Here is a 15,872-nt window from a genome sequence, read left to right on the forward strand (position 1 = left end):
CGACCTGTTTTAGTTATTTGCATATCGGTGTCAAATACTCGAGGGAGACATGTGTATAATATCTATGTACAGGGTGCGGCTGCATAACTTCCTTTTTTAAAATGCGCGCCACTCAGTTAGTTGATGTCATAGCGGAGCGCTAGTGGTCTCGTTCAAGAGGGGATACTGTAAAGTCACAGTTAGATACTAGACAGCTACCTCACTCCTCCTTGCCCCTCAAGGGGGGAAATCAGTGCGAGTACACACGATTTCAAATTGTTTTGTCCCTGAGCATGAGCGAGATGTACCGAAAACCCGATCAGCTGTGTTTGACATACCGCCCGGACTTGCCAATGTATTGGTGAGATTGGCAAGTTTTTGCTTATGTATAAGTGAATACGTGAAACAACTTTTTGCTATATGGGTGAGCACGCCGTAGTACCAGAATAGCAAAAGCTCACCGATCTCTCTCTTACCAATACGATTTGACGAAGATTATGCCTGTTCCTTGTTTAGCGTCTCTGATGTGTACAGATAAGCTTCTGCAAGCACATTTGCAAGTGGGGTCATTTTTGTAAGGGTACTGTCTATAGTATATCTACTGTGGTAAAGTTTTGTCCCGACACGGTTCAGTCGCTATCATGCGTTGGAATAGTGAGGAGCGTGCCTTTGCCGTTGAGGTTTACTTTTCAAGCGGATGTTCGGTTATTGCAACACAGCGTGCATTGCGGAATCGCTTTAATTTAGCCCCGTTGGCTCCCGTCACAGACCGCAAATCAATTGTTACATGGGTCACTACATTCAGATAAACTGCAAGTGCGACAAAAGGAAGAACTGGAGTCCCTCGGCCCGTTAGATGACCTGAGAACGTTGAAGCAGTGAGAGCATCAATGTTGCGATCGCCACGGCGTTCTGCGCGCAAACACGCATCTGCCCTTGGACTATCCGATCGTTTTGTGAGAAGGATTCTTCGTGATGATCTTCATTTTCATCCCTATAAGATGGCCATAGTGCAGGAACTTTCTGAACGTGACTTCAATTCTCGGAGGAACTTTCTGAACGTGACTTCAATTCTCGGATGAACGCGTGTGAGCCTCTTCTTGATGTCGTTCCCGAGGATGCTATTGTTTTTTTTAGCGATGAAGCCATTCATTTGTATGGGTCGGTTAACAAACAAAACATGCGCTACTGGGCTGACACCAACCCTCGAGAATTGCATGCAAAAGCCTTTGCATTCACCCAAAGTCACAGTGTGGTGTGCAATTTCCTCAGCTGGAATTATTGGTCCCTGGCTTTTTGAGGAAAATGAGGTTACAGTGACAGTGAATTCGGACCGGTATGTAAACATGCTACAGAATTTTCTTTTGCCCACGGCTAGAAAATTTGGATTTGGGGGACACTTGGTTCCAACAAGACGGTGCAACAGCACACACTTCAAGAGCATCGATGACTGTTTTGAGGGAACACTTTCCAGAGCGCCTTATCTCAATTAGAGGCGATTTGGAATGGCCGGCACGCTCTCCCGATCTGTCCCCTTGTGATTTTTTTCTATGGGGTTTTTTCGAAATCCCTGTGTTTATGTGAACCGTCCAAGAAGCCTACAAGATTTGAAGACCAACATCCAAGAAGAAATTGTCAACATTAACACCTGCTATGCTAACTAGAGTCATGACAAACGGCCAGAAATCGGTTTACGCAATGTATGCAGAATGGGGGATGTCACCTAACAGATTTGATCTTCAAAACAATGTAAATAAAAACTTTAGACATGTGCCTACATTATAAAAAATAAATAAATATTTTCCGATGCATACAATAGTTTTTATTGAGTTTTGAAAAAAGGAAGTTATGCTGCCGCACCCTGTATAATAAAGCCTGCGGGTAGTAATCAATATAATAGACATTTGTGTACCTGGTTACCATCAGTTTTTAATTTACGTATTGCTTTTGTCCACGGAGTAAAGTGGAAATACGAGAAGACGCGTTAGATCAATTTATCATTGCGGCGATTGCCTATAGCTTTTGTTTATTTAAGATAAACACAGTATTTATGTCGTTGATATATATCTACATATGTGTATCTTTGAATGTGGCAAAATTTGAGCGAATATTTCGTATTCGTACCTATGTACGAATGGGAAAATCGTGCACAGAGGGTTTCTCACATAAGATGAACAAAAAAAACCTTTATACTCCAAGCGCCCAGCTTTTGGTAGTCCGACTTGTTTTGTCTGATAACACAGTTTCTTTATTATATAGTATACTACATGAATAACATGAATTTTTTACAGAGGTATCCGTGTACCCCGGGTGGATTACACCTATACTTTTTTTCTAAAAAAATAGCTTAATGCATAATTCGATACAAAATTGGACCAATCTGGATCATTGCCCTGGTTTCTATCAATTGCGGATTACTATTATATTTTCAGATATTTCTTTTAGCTTCTTTTAGCTTTACTTTTTGTCTTCTTTGGTATTGGGGAGCCAGTTTTCCCCGAATAGGTCCTGGAGTATATTCTGCGGCGTTCGATTGAGTGAAATACTTTAATCAACCAATCTAAAATTAGTTTATTCAAAGCTTACTTAAACTGATAAAATTTAATACTTAAGGGGGTGATCCCGTGTGAAGGCCATTTTTTTTTTGGCCTATTTTAGAAATTTTTTGTGAAGATCTGGATAAAGATACAAATGCGAATTTTTCCCTATAGATTTATTAATATCTTGAGCGTGCATAGTAATTTTTCCATCCCGATCGCATAGTTGGTCATTGAAATACAGGGCAATTTATACACGCATCTCCAAAAAAGGTGTTTTTCTGCTGCCACGCTAGATGGCGTTGTGATCATCTTAAAGAAAAAAGTAGACGTTGTGAAAATTTCAAAGAATTTCGTTTGATAGATTTTGGGCTATGGTGGCAGCCGATTTTCAACATGCAGTTTCGAGAAAAACGCATTTAAAAAGCAGAATGCGATTTTTAACCATAAAACCTTAATTGACCGTTAATCTTCTACACCTAATCCATAAACTTTAGGTTTCTTGAAAAAACACATTTACAGCCTTGGCTTCAATTTTTGTCCTTTTAGTGAAGTCATTCAAACGTCATTCGGTTCGATAAATACGAGCTTAATTACGGCGACCGACATAAATCTGGCATGTGACTTATCACGTGTTTAACACTATAATTTCCGAACGACTCCGAATATCGAAAAAATCGCTTTGCCCATTCCACACTATATCTAGATACAATTGATGCCAAAAAAAATTCGATTCCGCGAATCCGACACACGGGATGACCCCCTTAAATCATTACCACTCCTGCTTTACTTGACTCAAACTCATTTTATTCTTTCAGTCTTAATATGCAAGTTCGTCGGCTTGGAGGAGGTTACGGAAGTAAACTTTCACGATGTGCACTTGTAGCATGTGCCTGCGCACTTGGAGCCAAGCTATCAAATCGTCCAGTTCGGTTTGTTATGACCCTTGAATCTAATATGGAAGTCATCGGAAAACGAAATGCCCTGGTCAGCGATTACGAAGTGTATGTGGATTCCAACGGGAAAATCTGTAAATTAGTTGATGAATTTGCGCATGACTACGGTTGTTCTGCGAACGAAGATGTGGGCGTTAACACTGTTGAATTCATTGCCAACTGTTACGTTACCGATTCATGGAAAGTTGCGGCTAAAGCGGTTATAACAGATTCACCAAGTAATAGTTGGTGCCGTGCACCTGGGACGACCGAGGGCATCGCTATTATTGAAAATATCATGGAGCATATCAGTCGGGCGACTGGCCTGGATCCTACTGACGTTCGTATGGCGAATATACCTGATGGTAATAAAATGAAAACTCTCTTGCCGGAGTTCTTGGAGTCCGTGGACTATCGATTACGGAAAAAGGATATTGAAAATTTCAACTCAACGAATCGATGGAGGAAACGTGGGATTGCTGTAGTTCCAATGCAATATCCACAAGGATTCTTCGGAAGTATTCCTGTTATTGTATCCATCTTCCATACAGATGGAACAGTAGCCATTACTCATGGAGGAGTGGAGTGTGGACAAGGTATTAATACCAAAGTAGTCCAGGTTGTTGCCAAAACTTTGGACATTCCCATGGAGTATATCAAAGTCAAGCCGTCATTGAATTCGGTTACACCTAACTCTATGTGCACTGGAGGTAGTATGACTAGCGAGGCTGTGTGTTATGTAAGCTAATTACTTCCACAATTTACTTATACGTTCTTATCATAATGCCATTGCTAAAAAATAAAGTAACATTTTTTTTTTAGGGTGCTATGAAAGCTTGCGAGAAACTCCTAGAGAACATGAGACCCATCCGTGAAAAAATGAAAGGTGCTAAGTGGCCTGAGATTACGGAGGCGTGCGCTAATGATCTGGTAGAACTGAGTGCTATGCATCACTACAAGGCGTCTGACATGAAGAGTTACATAACGTGGGGACTCAGCTGCGCAGAAGTGGAAATTGATGTTCTTACTGGGAACTTCATTTTAAAACGCGTTGATATTCTTGAGGATACTGGCGAAAGCATCAGCCCACACGTAGATTTGGGTCAGGTAATACAAAACAAAACAACTTCTATTCTGTTTTACAAGGGTACACGTTTTTACAGGTTGAAGGAGCATTTGTTATGGGTTTGGGATATTGGCTGACCGAAAATCTTGTATACGAAGATACCGGGAAACTACTTACAAATAGATCTTGGAACTATAAACCACCTGGTGCGAAGGATATTCCTATAGATTTCCGGGTGACTTTTCTGCGCAACAGTCCTAATCCTTTGAGTGTTCTTCGATCGAAAGGTATTTCATAAAGTTTTTTTCAGTTCAAATAAGTCGATTCTACATATATTATATTTTATGAATGCAAAGCTACTGGAGAGCCTGCTTTATGCATGTCCATTGTTAGCATATTTGCTCTGCGAAACGCAATAGAGTCAGCCAGGAAAGATGCCGGTCTTAAAGAGGAATGGATAAAAATGGGCGCACCAACCACCGTTGATAAAGTTTTTATGTTATGTGGTACGAATCCGAAGGCGTTCAAATTGTAAGGAGTACGTGTACAACGGCGGCTTATCTTCAATTTATATGTATCATAAAAACGTTGATAATACAGCAATTTTGAAAAATGTGTATTTTTGTTCGAACCAGCTCGTTATGTTTTTCTGCTTCTAAGTCTAAGCAGATTTTTGCCAACTTGGATTATAGATCACTCTTTCATAAGGTACAAATATGACATCTTTTTCTTCTTTATTCTTATTTATTCTATATCATGTTTAGTGGGATTGCGTATGATTTTCATTATCATCGCAATTAATTCTGCTCAAGTTATGAATTTACAGAATCTCAATACCGATAAAAATAAACATACATATGACCAAAATCAGAATACGAACCCTGGAAACCAAGTCGGAGGTTTCCCCATCGTATTTTAATATGAAGTATGTATGTATAATTTTTCTCACATTTCAGCACCCCTTTGCTTTTCTAATAGTCCTTCCATTTTCCTAATCTTCATCCCGACATTCATTTATACGAAAAATTTAAATTTTAAATGATTAGTTCCATTCTCATTTTTATAATTTCATCATCATCAACGGCGCAACAACCGGTATCCAGTCTAGGCCTGCTTTAATAAGGAACTCCAGACATCCCGGTTTTGCGCCAAGGTCCACCAATTCGATATCCCTAAAAGCTGTCTGGCGTCCTGGCCTACGTCCATCGCTCCATCTTAGGCAGGGTCTGCCTCGTCTTCTTTTTCTACCATAGATATTGCCCTTATAAGACTTTCCGGGGGGGTACGGATTAAGTGGCCGGCCCACGTAATCTATTGAGCCGGATTTTGTCCACAACCGGACAGTCATGGTATCGCTCATAGATTTCGTCATTGTGTAGGCTACGGAATCGTCCATCCTCATGCAGGGAGCCAAAAATTCTTCGGAGGATTCTTCTCTCGAACGCGGCCAAGAGTTCGCAATTTTTCTTGCTAAGAATCCAAATTTCCTAGGAATATATGAGGACTGGCAAGATCATAGTCTTGTACAGTAAGAGCTTTGACCCTATGGTGAGACGTTTCGAGCGGAACAGTCTTTGTAAGCTGAAATAGGCTCTGTTGGCTGACAACAACCGTGCGCGGATTTCATCATCGTAGCTGTTATCGATTCTGATTTTCGACCCTAGATAGGAGAAATTGTCAAAGTTGTATTCTCCTGTCTTTATTCTTCCCGTTTGACCAGTGCGGTTTGATGTTGTTGGTTGGTTGGTTTTCGGTGCTGACGTTGCCATCATATATTTTGTCTTGCCTTCATTAATGTGCAGCCCAAGATCTCGCGCCGCCTGCTCGATCTGGATGAAGGCAGTTTGTACGTCTCGGGTGGTTCTTCCCATGATGTCGATATCGTCAGCATAGGCCAGTAGTTGGGTGGACTTGAAGAGGATCGTACCTCTTGCATTTACCTCAGCATCACGGATCACTTTCTCTAGGGCCAGGTTAAAGAGGACGCATGATAGCGCATCCCCTTTTCGTAGACCGTTGTTGATGTTGAATGGTCTTGAGAGTGATCGTGCTGCTTTTATCTTGCCTCGCACATTGGTCAGAGTCAGCCTAGTCAGTCTTATTAATTTCGTCGGGATACCGAATTTTCTCATGGCCGTGTACAGTTTTACCCGGGCTATGCTATCATAGGCGGCTTTAAAGTCGATGAATAGATGGTGCAATTGTTGTCCATATTCCAACAGTTTTTCCATCGTTTGCCGCAGAAAGAAAATCTAATCTGTTGCTGATTTGCCTGGAGTGAAGCCTCTTTGGTATGGGCCAATGATATTCTGGACGTATGGGGCTATCCGGCCTAGCAAGATAGTGGAGAATATCTTATAGATGGTACTCAGCAACGTGATACCTCTATAATTGCTGCACTGTGTGATATCTCCCTTTTTATGTATAAGACAGATAATGATTCGTTGTCGTTTGAGCATTTATAAAAAAAATTTACCGGCGATGTAGATGCAAATGAAATTCTCGCTTACTACCTCAATAGCTGTGTGACGACTACAGGGTGCCTCAACACGTACCAGTGTGTGCAACACCGATCGCCTGAACAGTCCGAACGGGCTGGCCAGCCGCATCCCATCCAATTTCCGGCCGACTGTGAACTGCGGACTGTCCAGGCATAACTGACATGATCGTGGATGGCGGCCTTAAAAGCGCACGAACGTTTACCTTTTGCTTTCCAAGAGGCTAGATTAAGCTGCTTATTATTAAATGCAAAGTGCGCTTATTTCTGGCTAAGGCGATTCAAACGGTATCTCAGTTGGGTAGATGCTGGTTCGATATAGGACAGTTGAGCCGATATTTCTTTGGAAGTGAAATTGATTTGAGTTTGGAATGGCGGCGGGAACAATGCTGGTTAGCGCGATGACTTTTTTTATATTTAAATTTTTTCTTAAAAGAAAGCCATTGCAAATGTTAGTGCGGTTTCGGAAACTCTAGAGGCCACCACGTTCCACGTTAAGTCCGGTCTGTCAGTTACATCTGAACAGTTGGTAGTTGATCGGTTGTCGGAACATGGATAGAATGCGTCTGGCCTGGCCGTTTGGACTTTTCAGGCGGCGGTAATTGTACGAAAACTCAGTTAGTCAACCGCCAGGTGTTTAGGCTGAGAGCGAGATTTTGATGTGAATCTTCATTGCTGGTAAACATTTTTTATAAATGCTAACACAAAAATATTTCGAATTTTCATCACAAGGCTTTCCACGCCCAGAATTGAACTAATGATACCGCTTGACTTGCTGGTACGCAGATGGTGATTTCAATTCAACTGGCATCCGGGGCGCTGCAGGTTCTTCCGGCATAATTGATAGGCCGAACTGAACGTGTATGGCGGCCTTAAACAATCGCCTTAACTTAGTGTAACATTGAACTTGTTTCCAAGTTTCGGAGGGAATACCTCACACTTGGCTTGAACTGGTCGAGTTTATAACACCATAAGTTTGAGGTGGGTATTTGGATTGGGTCAGACGAGCTTAGAAAAAAACCTTCTTACAGCGGAAATGTGTTCCGATGGATTAAATTGGGGGGGATGGAGCTGGAAGAAATGTTTTCCCCGCTCGAGAACGCGGTACGGGCCTTCATAAGGAGGCTGCAGCGGCTTCCGGACGGCATCCGTCCTGACCAGGACGTGCGTACACGTGTCCAGTTCCTTGGGCACACAGACAGGTGCGGACGAGTGTTGGGTGGGAGGAGTGGCCTTGATGCGTCGGAGATTGTCTCCCAGCAGACGCACCAACCCCGACTCTATGAGACCCGATCTCTTGTCGAAGACCGGATCACTTGGAAGTCTCGGGTTCCCCCGTATACAGCCCCGCGGGGCTGGCAGCAAATTCCTCTCGGCGGGTTGTACGAAGGCCGAGTAGGACGAGAGGCAAGACTTGGGTTCAGGACGGATCGTCGCGCACCATAATGGCGGCTTTCAGCGTCCGGTGCCAACGTTCTAGCATCCCATTGGATTGCGGGTGGTATGCAGTAGTCCGCTGGCGTTTAAACCCTAAGAGTTTGCCTAACTCCGAGAAAAGGGTGGACTCAAATTGCATTCCCTGGTCAGTGATGACCACTGCAGGGACGCCAAAGTGAGGTATCCACTCTCGACAGGGGACTTCGGCACATGATTGCGCCGTAATGTCTTTCAGAGGTATTGCCTCAGGCCACCGCGTAAACCTGTCGATAATTGTAGACAATACCTATAACCGTGCGAGTCTCGCAAAGGCCTTACTATGTCCAGGTATATTGTGTGGAACCGCTTGGTAGTGCGGTGGAATGAGCCCACTTCTTTCCTTACATGCCTGGAGACTTTACATTTCTGGCATGCGTTGCACTCTCTGGCCCAGGAATTGACGTCCTTATTCATAGAGGGCCAGAAGTATTTCTCGGTGACTAACCGATTTATGGTCCTGATGCCTGGATGCGTAGAACACTTTCTTGCGAAAGGTGGCCGGAATGTATGGCCGAGGTCCCTTTTCCGAGTCTTCGCAGCAGAGCGAGAGGTTTGAGCCGAAGATGGGCAACTCCTGAAATTTGTATTTGGGATTGGATTTGAGGCTCTGAAGTGCTGCGTCATCCTCCTGCGCCTTGGCAATAGCCGAGAAATCGAGTGAGGCGGAGATGTTAACCTCGGAGACACGAGACAAAGCGTCAGCAACTATGTTGTCCTTGCCGGACACGTGCTGGATGTCTGACGTAAACTGGCTTATAAAGCTCAGGTGTCAAAGCTGACGAGGGGACCCTTTGTCAGGCTTCTGTTTCAAAGCATACGTGAGAGACTTATGGTCCGTGAACACTGTGAACGGCCTGCCTTCTAGGGAGAAATGGAAGTATTTGATGCTCAAGTACGAGGCGAGCAGTTCGCGATCGTAGGTACTGTAGTTCCGTTGACCGGAATTCAACTGCTTCGAGAAGAAGCTCAACGGCTGCCAAACTTGATCCACCTTTTGGTGAAGGGCAGCACCTACTGCGATGTCAGAGGCATCAACAAAAACGGCTAGGGGTGCATCTTGTAGAGGGAATGCCAAGAGTGTAGCGTCGGCCAGTTGTTGACGGGATTTGTCAACGCGCGGATAGCCTCCTCAGACCACACGATCTCTCGTGTGTCCTTAGTTTTGGGGCCAGACAAGTACGCGTTCAAAATGGACTGGTGATGGGCGGCCTTGGGCAGGAAACGACGGTAGAAGTTTAGCATGCCGAAGAACCTCCTCAACTCCTTCACTGTCTTTGGACGCGGGAAGCTTGTTATCGCTTGCACCTTGTCTGGGTCGGGCTGCATTCCTTCAGGAGAAATGGAGTGGCCGAGGAATCTCACCTGTTTTTGAAGAAATTTGCATTTCTCAACGTTTAGGACTAAACCGGCCTCAAGGAGACATTGAAAAATGCACTCAAGATGGGCTAAGTGCTCAGACTCTGAGGAAGAAGCGACCAAAACATCATCCAAATATACGAAACAGAAATCGAGGTTTCGCAGGACTGAGTGAATGAACCTTTGAAAGGTTTGCGCCGCATTGCACAATCCGAAAGTCATTCGGGTGAACTCGAAGAGTCCACCTGGCGTGACGTTCTGGGTGGCCGTCGCCAGGACCCCCCGCAGACCTAGTTTTTTGCGGCAGGCGTGAATTTATAAGGGATTGTACACTTGGTGGCTTTATCGCCGAATCTGCGGTGGTACCAGCAAATCCCGCGGTCCGTGGACTGTCCTGACGACCTGCTACCTAATCGCCCTTTTCGGGTGGCAGACCGCGAGTGAGCTCGTGATCTGGCGCCCGAACGCTGAGCGTCCAGCGTCGCCCGCATTTCAGCCACACTGGCTGTTAAGGCGGCTATTTCGCGCCTTAAGTCGCCCACCACGTCCAATGGCTGTTGAACGGCCGCTATGGTCGGGCGTACGTGCACCTCGTACACTTTGTCGGCCGCAGCTGCCAGTGCCTCCGAGGAACCTGAGACACACGCGAGGACTGCCTGGGTTGCCTTCCAGGAGCCCACGCAGCCAAAGGGATTTCATCAACTCGTCGTCGATCTTACTCCCACCCAATTGCTTCATTTCGCGCAGCAATTGGCTGGGAGTCCGATCTCCCAACGTTAGGCCTGCCGGCAAGTGATCCAGTTTTGCTGACTCACTTACTGACAGGCGCCTGATTAATTCGGTCTTGAGCAGTGAATATGAAGCCGATTTCACTACGTCAGACACGAGCACGATGGACTCCTCGTCCAGGCCGACCATCGCATGATTAAAACGGGTCGCGTCCGCTGTGATCCCGGACATCTGGAACTGTGCTTCCAAATGCACGAACTACAGTTCGGGGTTCCGCCGCCAAAACGGAGGGACGCGTACGGCGAGGGCGGTCACTTGCGGGTCCGATGGACCTGCCGCGTCTTTGCCGTCAACCGACATTTCAAAAGACTGACTATTACGCGAACTTGCGGGAAGGTAATACCGACTTAGCCAAATCCCTAAACGACACGGCAGGCCGCACCTTCAAATGACCGCACCAACAACGCATCCCAAAGTGAAAAGTTCGCTAAAAGAGCAGAGAGCAAGCGAAAAGATGCCGATGCAAACGCCTCAACGCCGTCTCTTGCGGCGATTTTGTTTTTATTCTTACCACCTTTTTTTAAAAAAAAATTTTAATGAAATTATAAATAATAATAACGCGGCGGTGTCTGTTGTGTTGATGGTGGCAACGGCTACGAAGGCGGCGCTGGTGATGGTGTCGACGGTTGTGGCGGCGGCTACGGCGGTGACGCTGGTGAGGGTCTTGACGACGGGGGCTGCAGTGACGGCGGCGGCTTCGTACTCTGCGGCGATGGTGGAAACGACTACGGTGGTTGTTTCCGATAGCACCACAGGTTTTGTGATTGGAACTGAATTACATTCTGATGTAGTGATTGTACATGTTTTTTGACGTTAGAACGGAAATATGGATCGTTTTCGAAAGACGCGTAGCACATTCGGTTAATTATATTCAATGACAGTGGGGGAAAGTTGGAAATGCTTCTCCCACTTCGGAGTTTCCTTCCAAGATGGAGAATGTGCACATTTAATACGTTTGCAATGATTCGATCAGCACTGTGCGCGATTTTCGGGGTCACCAATTTAGGAGCTTTTATTCTTCGAAATAGGTTTCTGACAAATTTAAGAACTTTTATTCTTCCAAATAGGTTTCTGACATCTTTTTCGTATTTTACAAAGTTCAATACACAATTTCAAGAAAGTACTCTTATTATAACTCCGAGATATTAGAAATTATACTGATTACCGTCTGTAACTGTTTTCTTTCTGCACGAAACTCGTTCTTCTCACAATGACTGCCAACTGCCTTTTTTCTTATTTTTCTTATTTTTTTATCTGACGTTTCTCGCCACCACTTTGTTCTTCACTCTTGTAGCGAGGTCTGAACTGAGTGGAGTGTAGCGACATGGTAATGACATGACAGCACCAACATGGCAACGCCTTTGAATAGCTGATATGCTCAACAAAGTAACGTCACTATATGGATCGGCAAGGATATAAATTCGACGCCATCCGACTCTTTTACACACTCTTTCTCTCGACCTTCTCGGTGTTTGTTGAATAAATGGGTAGAACCTTAAAAACATACTTTTTCATGTTTCTACATTGGTGACCCCGACGACTAGAGTTAAAATAAAAAGTGCAGTGATCTTAAATTTCTATACGTTCAATCGACACCAAGCGCGAGTTTCAAAATGGCCACCGAATCCAAATCGCCAGAGACGCCGAAAACATCCCTTCAGAGTGATTTCCTGCCGCCGATAGCTAATCGACCAGCAGGCGTATTCGTGGAAGCGGCACGCATACAAAAATTTCCGTCATTTTATCGACCCGACCCGGCATTTTGGTTTGAGCAGGTAGAGGCTGCGTTCCACACTAATCACATCACGTCGGACGAAACAAGATTTAAGTACGTGATATAATTTGTCGAGCCGGAAATCCTTCCGCATGTGATCTCGATAGCACGCAATCCTCCGGCAACAAATAAGTACGAAGCCGTGAAGGAGAGGATATTGGCAGCATTTGCAGAGTCCGCCGAATCCAAGCTGCGACGACTTTTCCAAGGGCAGAATTTGGAAGGAAAGAGACCATCGCATTACCTGCAGGACTTGCGAAACACTGGCGGAGAGCAGGTAACTGACGCCATGCTAAGATCGGTGCTACTTGAGTAATTGCCCGAAAATATTCGAATGGTGTTAGCGATTTCTAACGAAGCAGACGTCGATAAATTGGCGATAATGGCGTATTTAATGATTGAGATGCAACAACTGCCTTGCATTTCCACCGTTCAGAAGGCATCCACGGAAAATGATGTCTTGGAGCAAATATTGAGCAGAATTGACCGACTGGAAATCACGACATGCAACCAGTCCCGATCCAAACAACGGAGCACCGGAAGGCAAAGATCAGGTTCACGGAATCGAGGGTTTTGCTTCTTTCATCAACGGTTTGGAAAACAAGCGCGTAATTGCCGACCGCCATGTAAGTGGCAAAATAATTCCGCGACTTCGGAAAACTAAATTCGTCGTCCCGAATTTCGGCGGTCGAGGACGACCCCTCTCACAGTAAACCCAGCCGATTATTAGTACTCGATCGGAAAAGCGACATGCATTTACTGGTGGATACCGGTGCTGATATTTCAGTTTTGCCTAAAGACAAAAATCAGCACACGCCAATGCAATTTCAGCTTTATGCCGCCAACAATACGCCGATCAAAACATATGGACATCGCATCATAACGCTCGACCTCGGCTTACGACGACCGTTTACCTGGAGGTTCGTTTTAGCGGATGTTCGACAACCAATAATCGGTGTCGATTTGCTGGACCATTATGGCTTATTAGTGGACCTACGCAGGAGGAAGATAATCGACGAAAAGACCAACTTATCCTGCATCGCAAAGCTCACCGGCACCATAACTTGTGGTATGACAACGCTGAAGTCTAGCGAAAGTTATCATGACATTCTGAGAGATTTTGTCGACATCACAATTCCATCTGACGGAGCGAAAGTGATGGCTCATGATATCTACCACCATATCCTGACTAAAGGACCGCCTGTTTTTGACCGACCCAGACGATTAACGCCCGAAAAACTGCGCGAAGCAAAGGCCGAATTTGACTACATGCTACAACAGGGAGTTTGCCAACCATCGAGTAGCCCATGGGCGAGCCCGTTACACTTGGTACGGAAGAAAAACGGACAATGGAGACCATGTGGAGATTATCGGCGTTTGAACGCTATCACCGTCCCAGATAAGTATCCCATCGCTCACATTAGTGACTTTGCGCACAAACTGAGTGGATGCAAGGTATTTTCCACGATTGATCTGACGAGAGCATACCACCAGATTCCTGTAGCACCCGAGGACATTCCCAAAACAGCTGTCATTACTCCTTTTGGGCTTTTTGAGTTCCGAGTAATGACGTTCGCTCTACGTAATGCCGCACAAACTTTCCAGCGGTACATTGATCATGCACTCCGCGGATTGGACTTTTGCTATGCATACATCGATGACATTCTTATCGCTTCTAAATCGAACGAGGAGCATCGGAAGCACTTATTGACGATATTTAATCGACTCCGTGAATACGGATTATCCATCAATGTCGATAAATGCAGCTTTGGAACATCTTCTGCCAAATATTTAGGATATTTGGTGAGCGAAAATGGCATCAAGCCCCTTCCAGGACGAGTGGAAATCATTTTGAATTTCGGAAAACCGTCAACAATTGCCGATTTGCGACGATTTCTAGGAGCTGTTAATTTCTATAGAAAATCGTTGCAGAATGCAGACGAAATTCAAGCACCTCTCCACGAGTATCTCATTGGTGCAAGGAAACGGGATAAACGCAAAATCGAATGGAATCCACGAGCAGATGTCTCATTTGAAAAGTGCAAACAGCAAATTGCCAACGCTGCGTTACTACGACATCCCATGCCATCAAATCAGACGCATCGGACACGGCTATGGGAGCAGTTCTCGAACAGGGGAACAACGATGTTTGGGAACCGCTCGGTTTCTTTTCGAAGAAGTTCTCCGATACACAACGTAGGTACAGCACTTACGATCGAGAACTCCAAGCAATCTACAGTGCAGTCAAGTTTTTTCGCTACATGGTCGAAGGTCGTCCATTATTAATCAAAACCGATCATAAGCCGATAACGTTTGCCTTCCAACAGAAAGCCGATAAAGCTAGTCCACGGCAATTAAGGCAACTGGACTATATCGGCCAATTCTCGACCAATATCATATACGTCACTGGCGAGGAAAACGTTACAGCAGACGCCTTGTCCTGAATTAGTGCTGTTACATTGCCGGTTGCCATAACGCCCGAAGAATTAGCTACAGCGCAACGAAACGATGAGGAACTCCAACATCTACTGCGTTCTGAAACGACCTTGGATTTGAAAAAGTTACGAGTTGACGACAAGGATACAATGTTGTACTGCGACGTGTCAACTTCCCAAATACGGCCGTATATCCCAATACTTCTCAGGAGGAGAATATTTGAGATTACTCACCGACTATCTCATCCAAGCGGACGCGTCACGAAGAAGCTGATTTGCCGAAAATATGTCTGGCCTAGTATGTCCAAGGACATTCTCGAGTGGGCACGAACATGTCTAACGTGTCAACGAAGTAAGATTGGACGACATGCAAAACCATCGCATGGCCAAATCGATATGCCGGACACGAGATTCAGTCACGTACATATCGATATTGTCGGACCGCTAACGCAATCACAAGGTCACTCGTATGTATTGACTATGATCGATAGATTTACGAGATGGCCTGAAGCGGTTCCGATATGATCAATTACGGCAGATGTTATCGCAGACGCATTCTACACCAATTGGATTTCACGATTTGGAGCACCTACTATATTAACATCGGACCAAGGATCCCAGTTCGAATCCTTGATCTTCCAGTCGCTGACGCATTTAGTGGGATGCAAAAAGATTCGAACCACTGCATACCATCCTGCTTCTAACGGATCGATTGAGCGATGACACCGATCGATGAAAGCAGCTATTATGTGCCACAACAACCGTGAATGGGTCGAAGTGTTGCCAACGGTTTTGCTCGGTCTTCGTACAAGCGTTAAGAAGGATATTGGCGCAACAGCTGCTGAGCTAGTCTATGGGACAACGATTCGCATTCCTGGAGAGTTCTTTCTTGACGAGGAAATGCCTCCCGATCCGAAATTTTTCGTTGAGAAATTTCGTCACCATATCACGCAAGTTCGTGCAACGCCAATCTCTCGACATGATAGAAGGAAGGTGTTCGTCCACAAGGATCTTTCTACATGCTCACA

General features: G+C 45.0%; 1 protein-coding gene across 1 annotated transcript in view; it reads left to right on the forward strand.

Annotated features, from left to right (window-relative positions):
* Positions 1 to 5,130, forward strand: part of LOC119651539 (indole-3-acetaldehyde oxidase-like) — a 77,676-nt gene extending 72,546 nt beyond the window's left edge. The window contains 4 exon segments of the mRNA XM_038055175.1: positions 3,335 to 4,190; positions 4,274 to 4,558; positions 4,615 to 4,804; positions 4,874 to 5,130. Coding sequence (XP_037911103.1) covers positions 3,335 to 4,190; positions 4,274 to 4,558; positions 4,615 to 4,804; positions 4,874 to 5,052 — 1,510 coding nt within the window. The 3' untranslated portion in view covers positions 5,053 to 5,130.
* Positions 5,131 to 15,872: the final 10,742 nt, after the last annotated feature.

Source organism: Hermetia illucens, chromosome 1, assembly GCF_905115235.1.
Source record: "Hermetia illucens chromosome 1, iHerIll2.2.curated.20191125, whole genome shotgun sequence".
Lineage (NCBI taxonomy): Eukaryota > Metazoa > Arthropoda > Insecta > Diptera > Stratiomyidae > Hermetia > Hermetia illucens.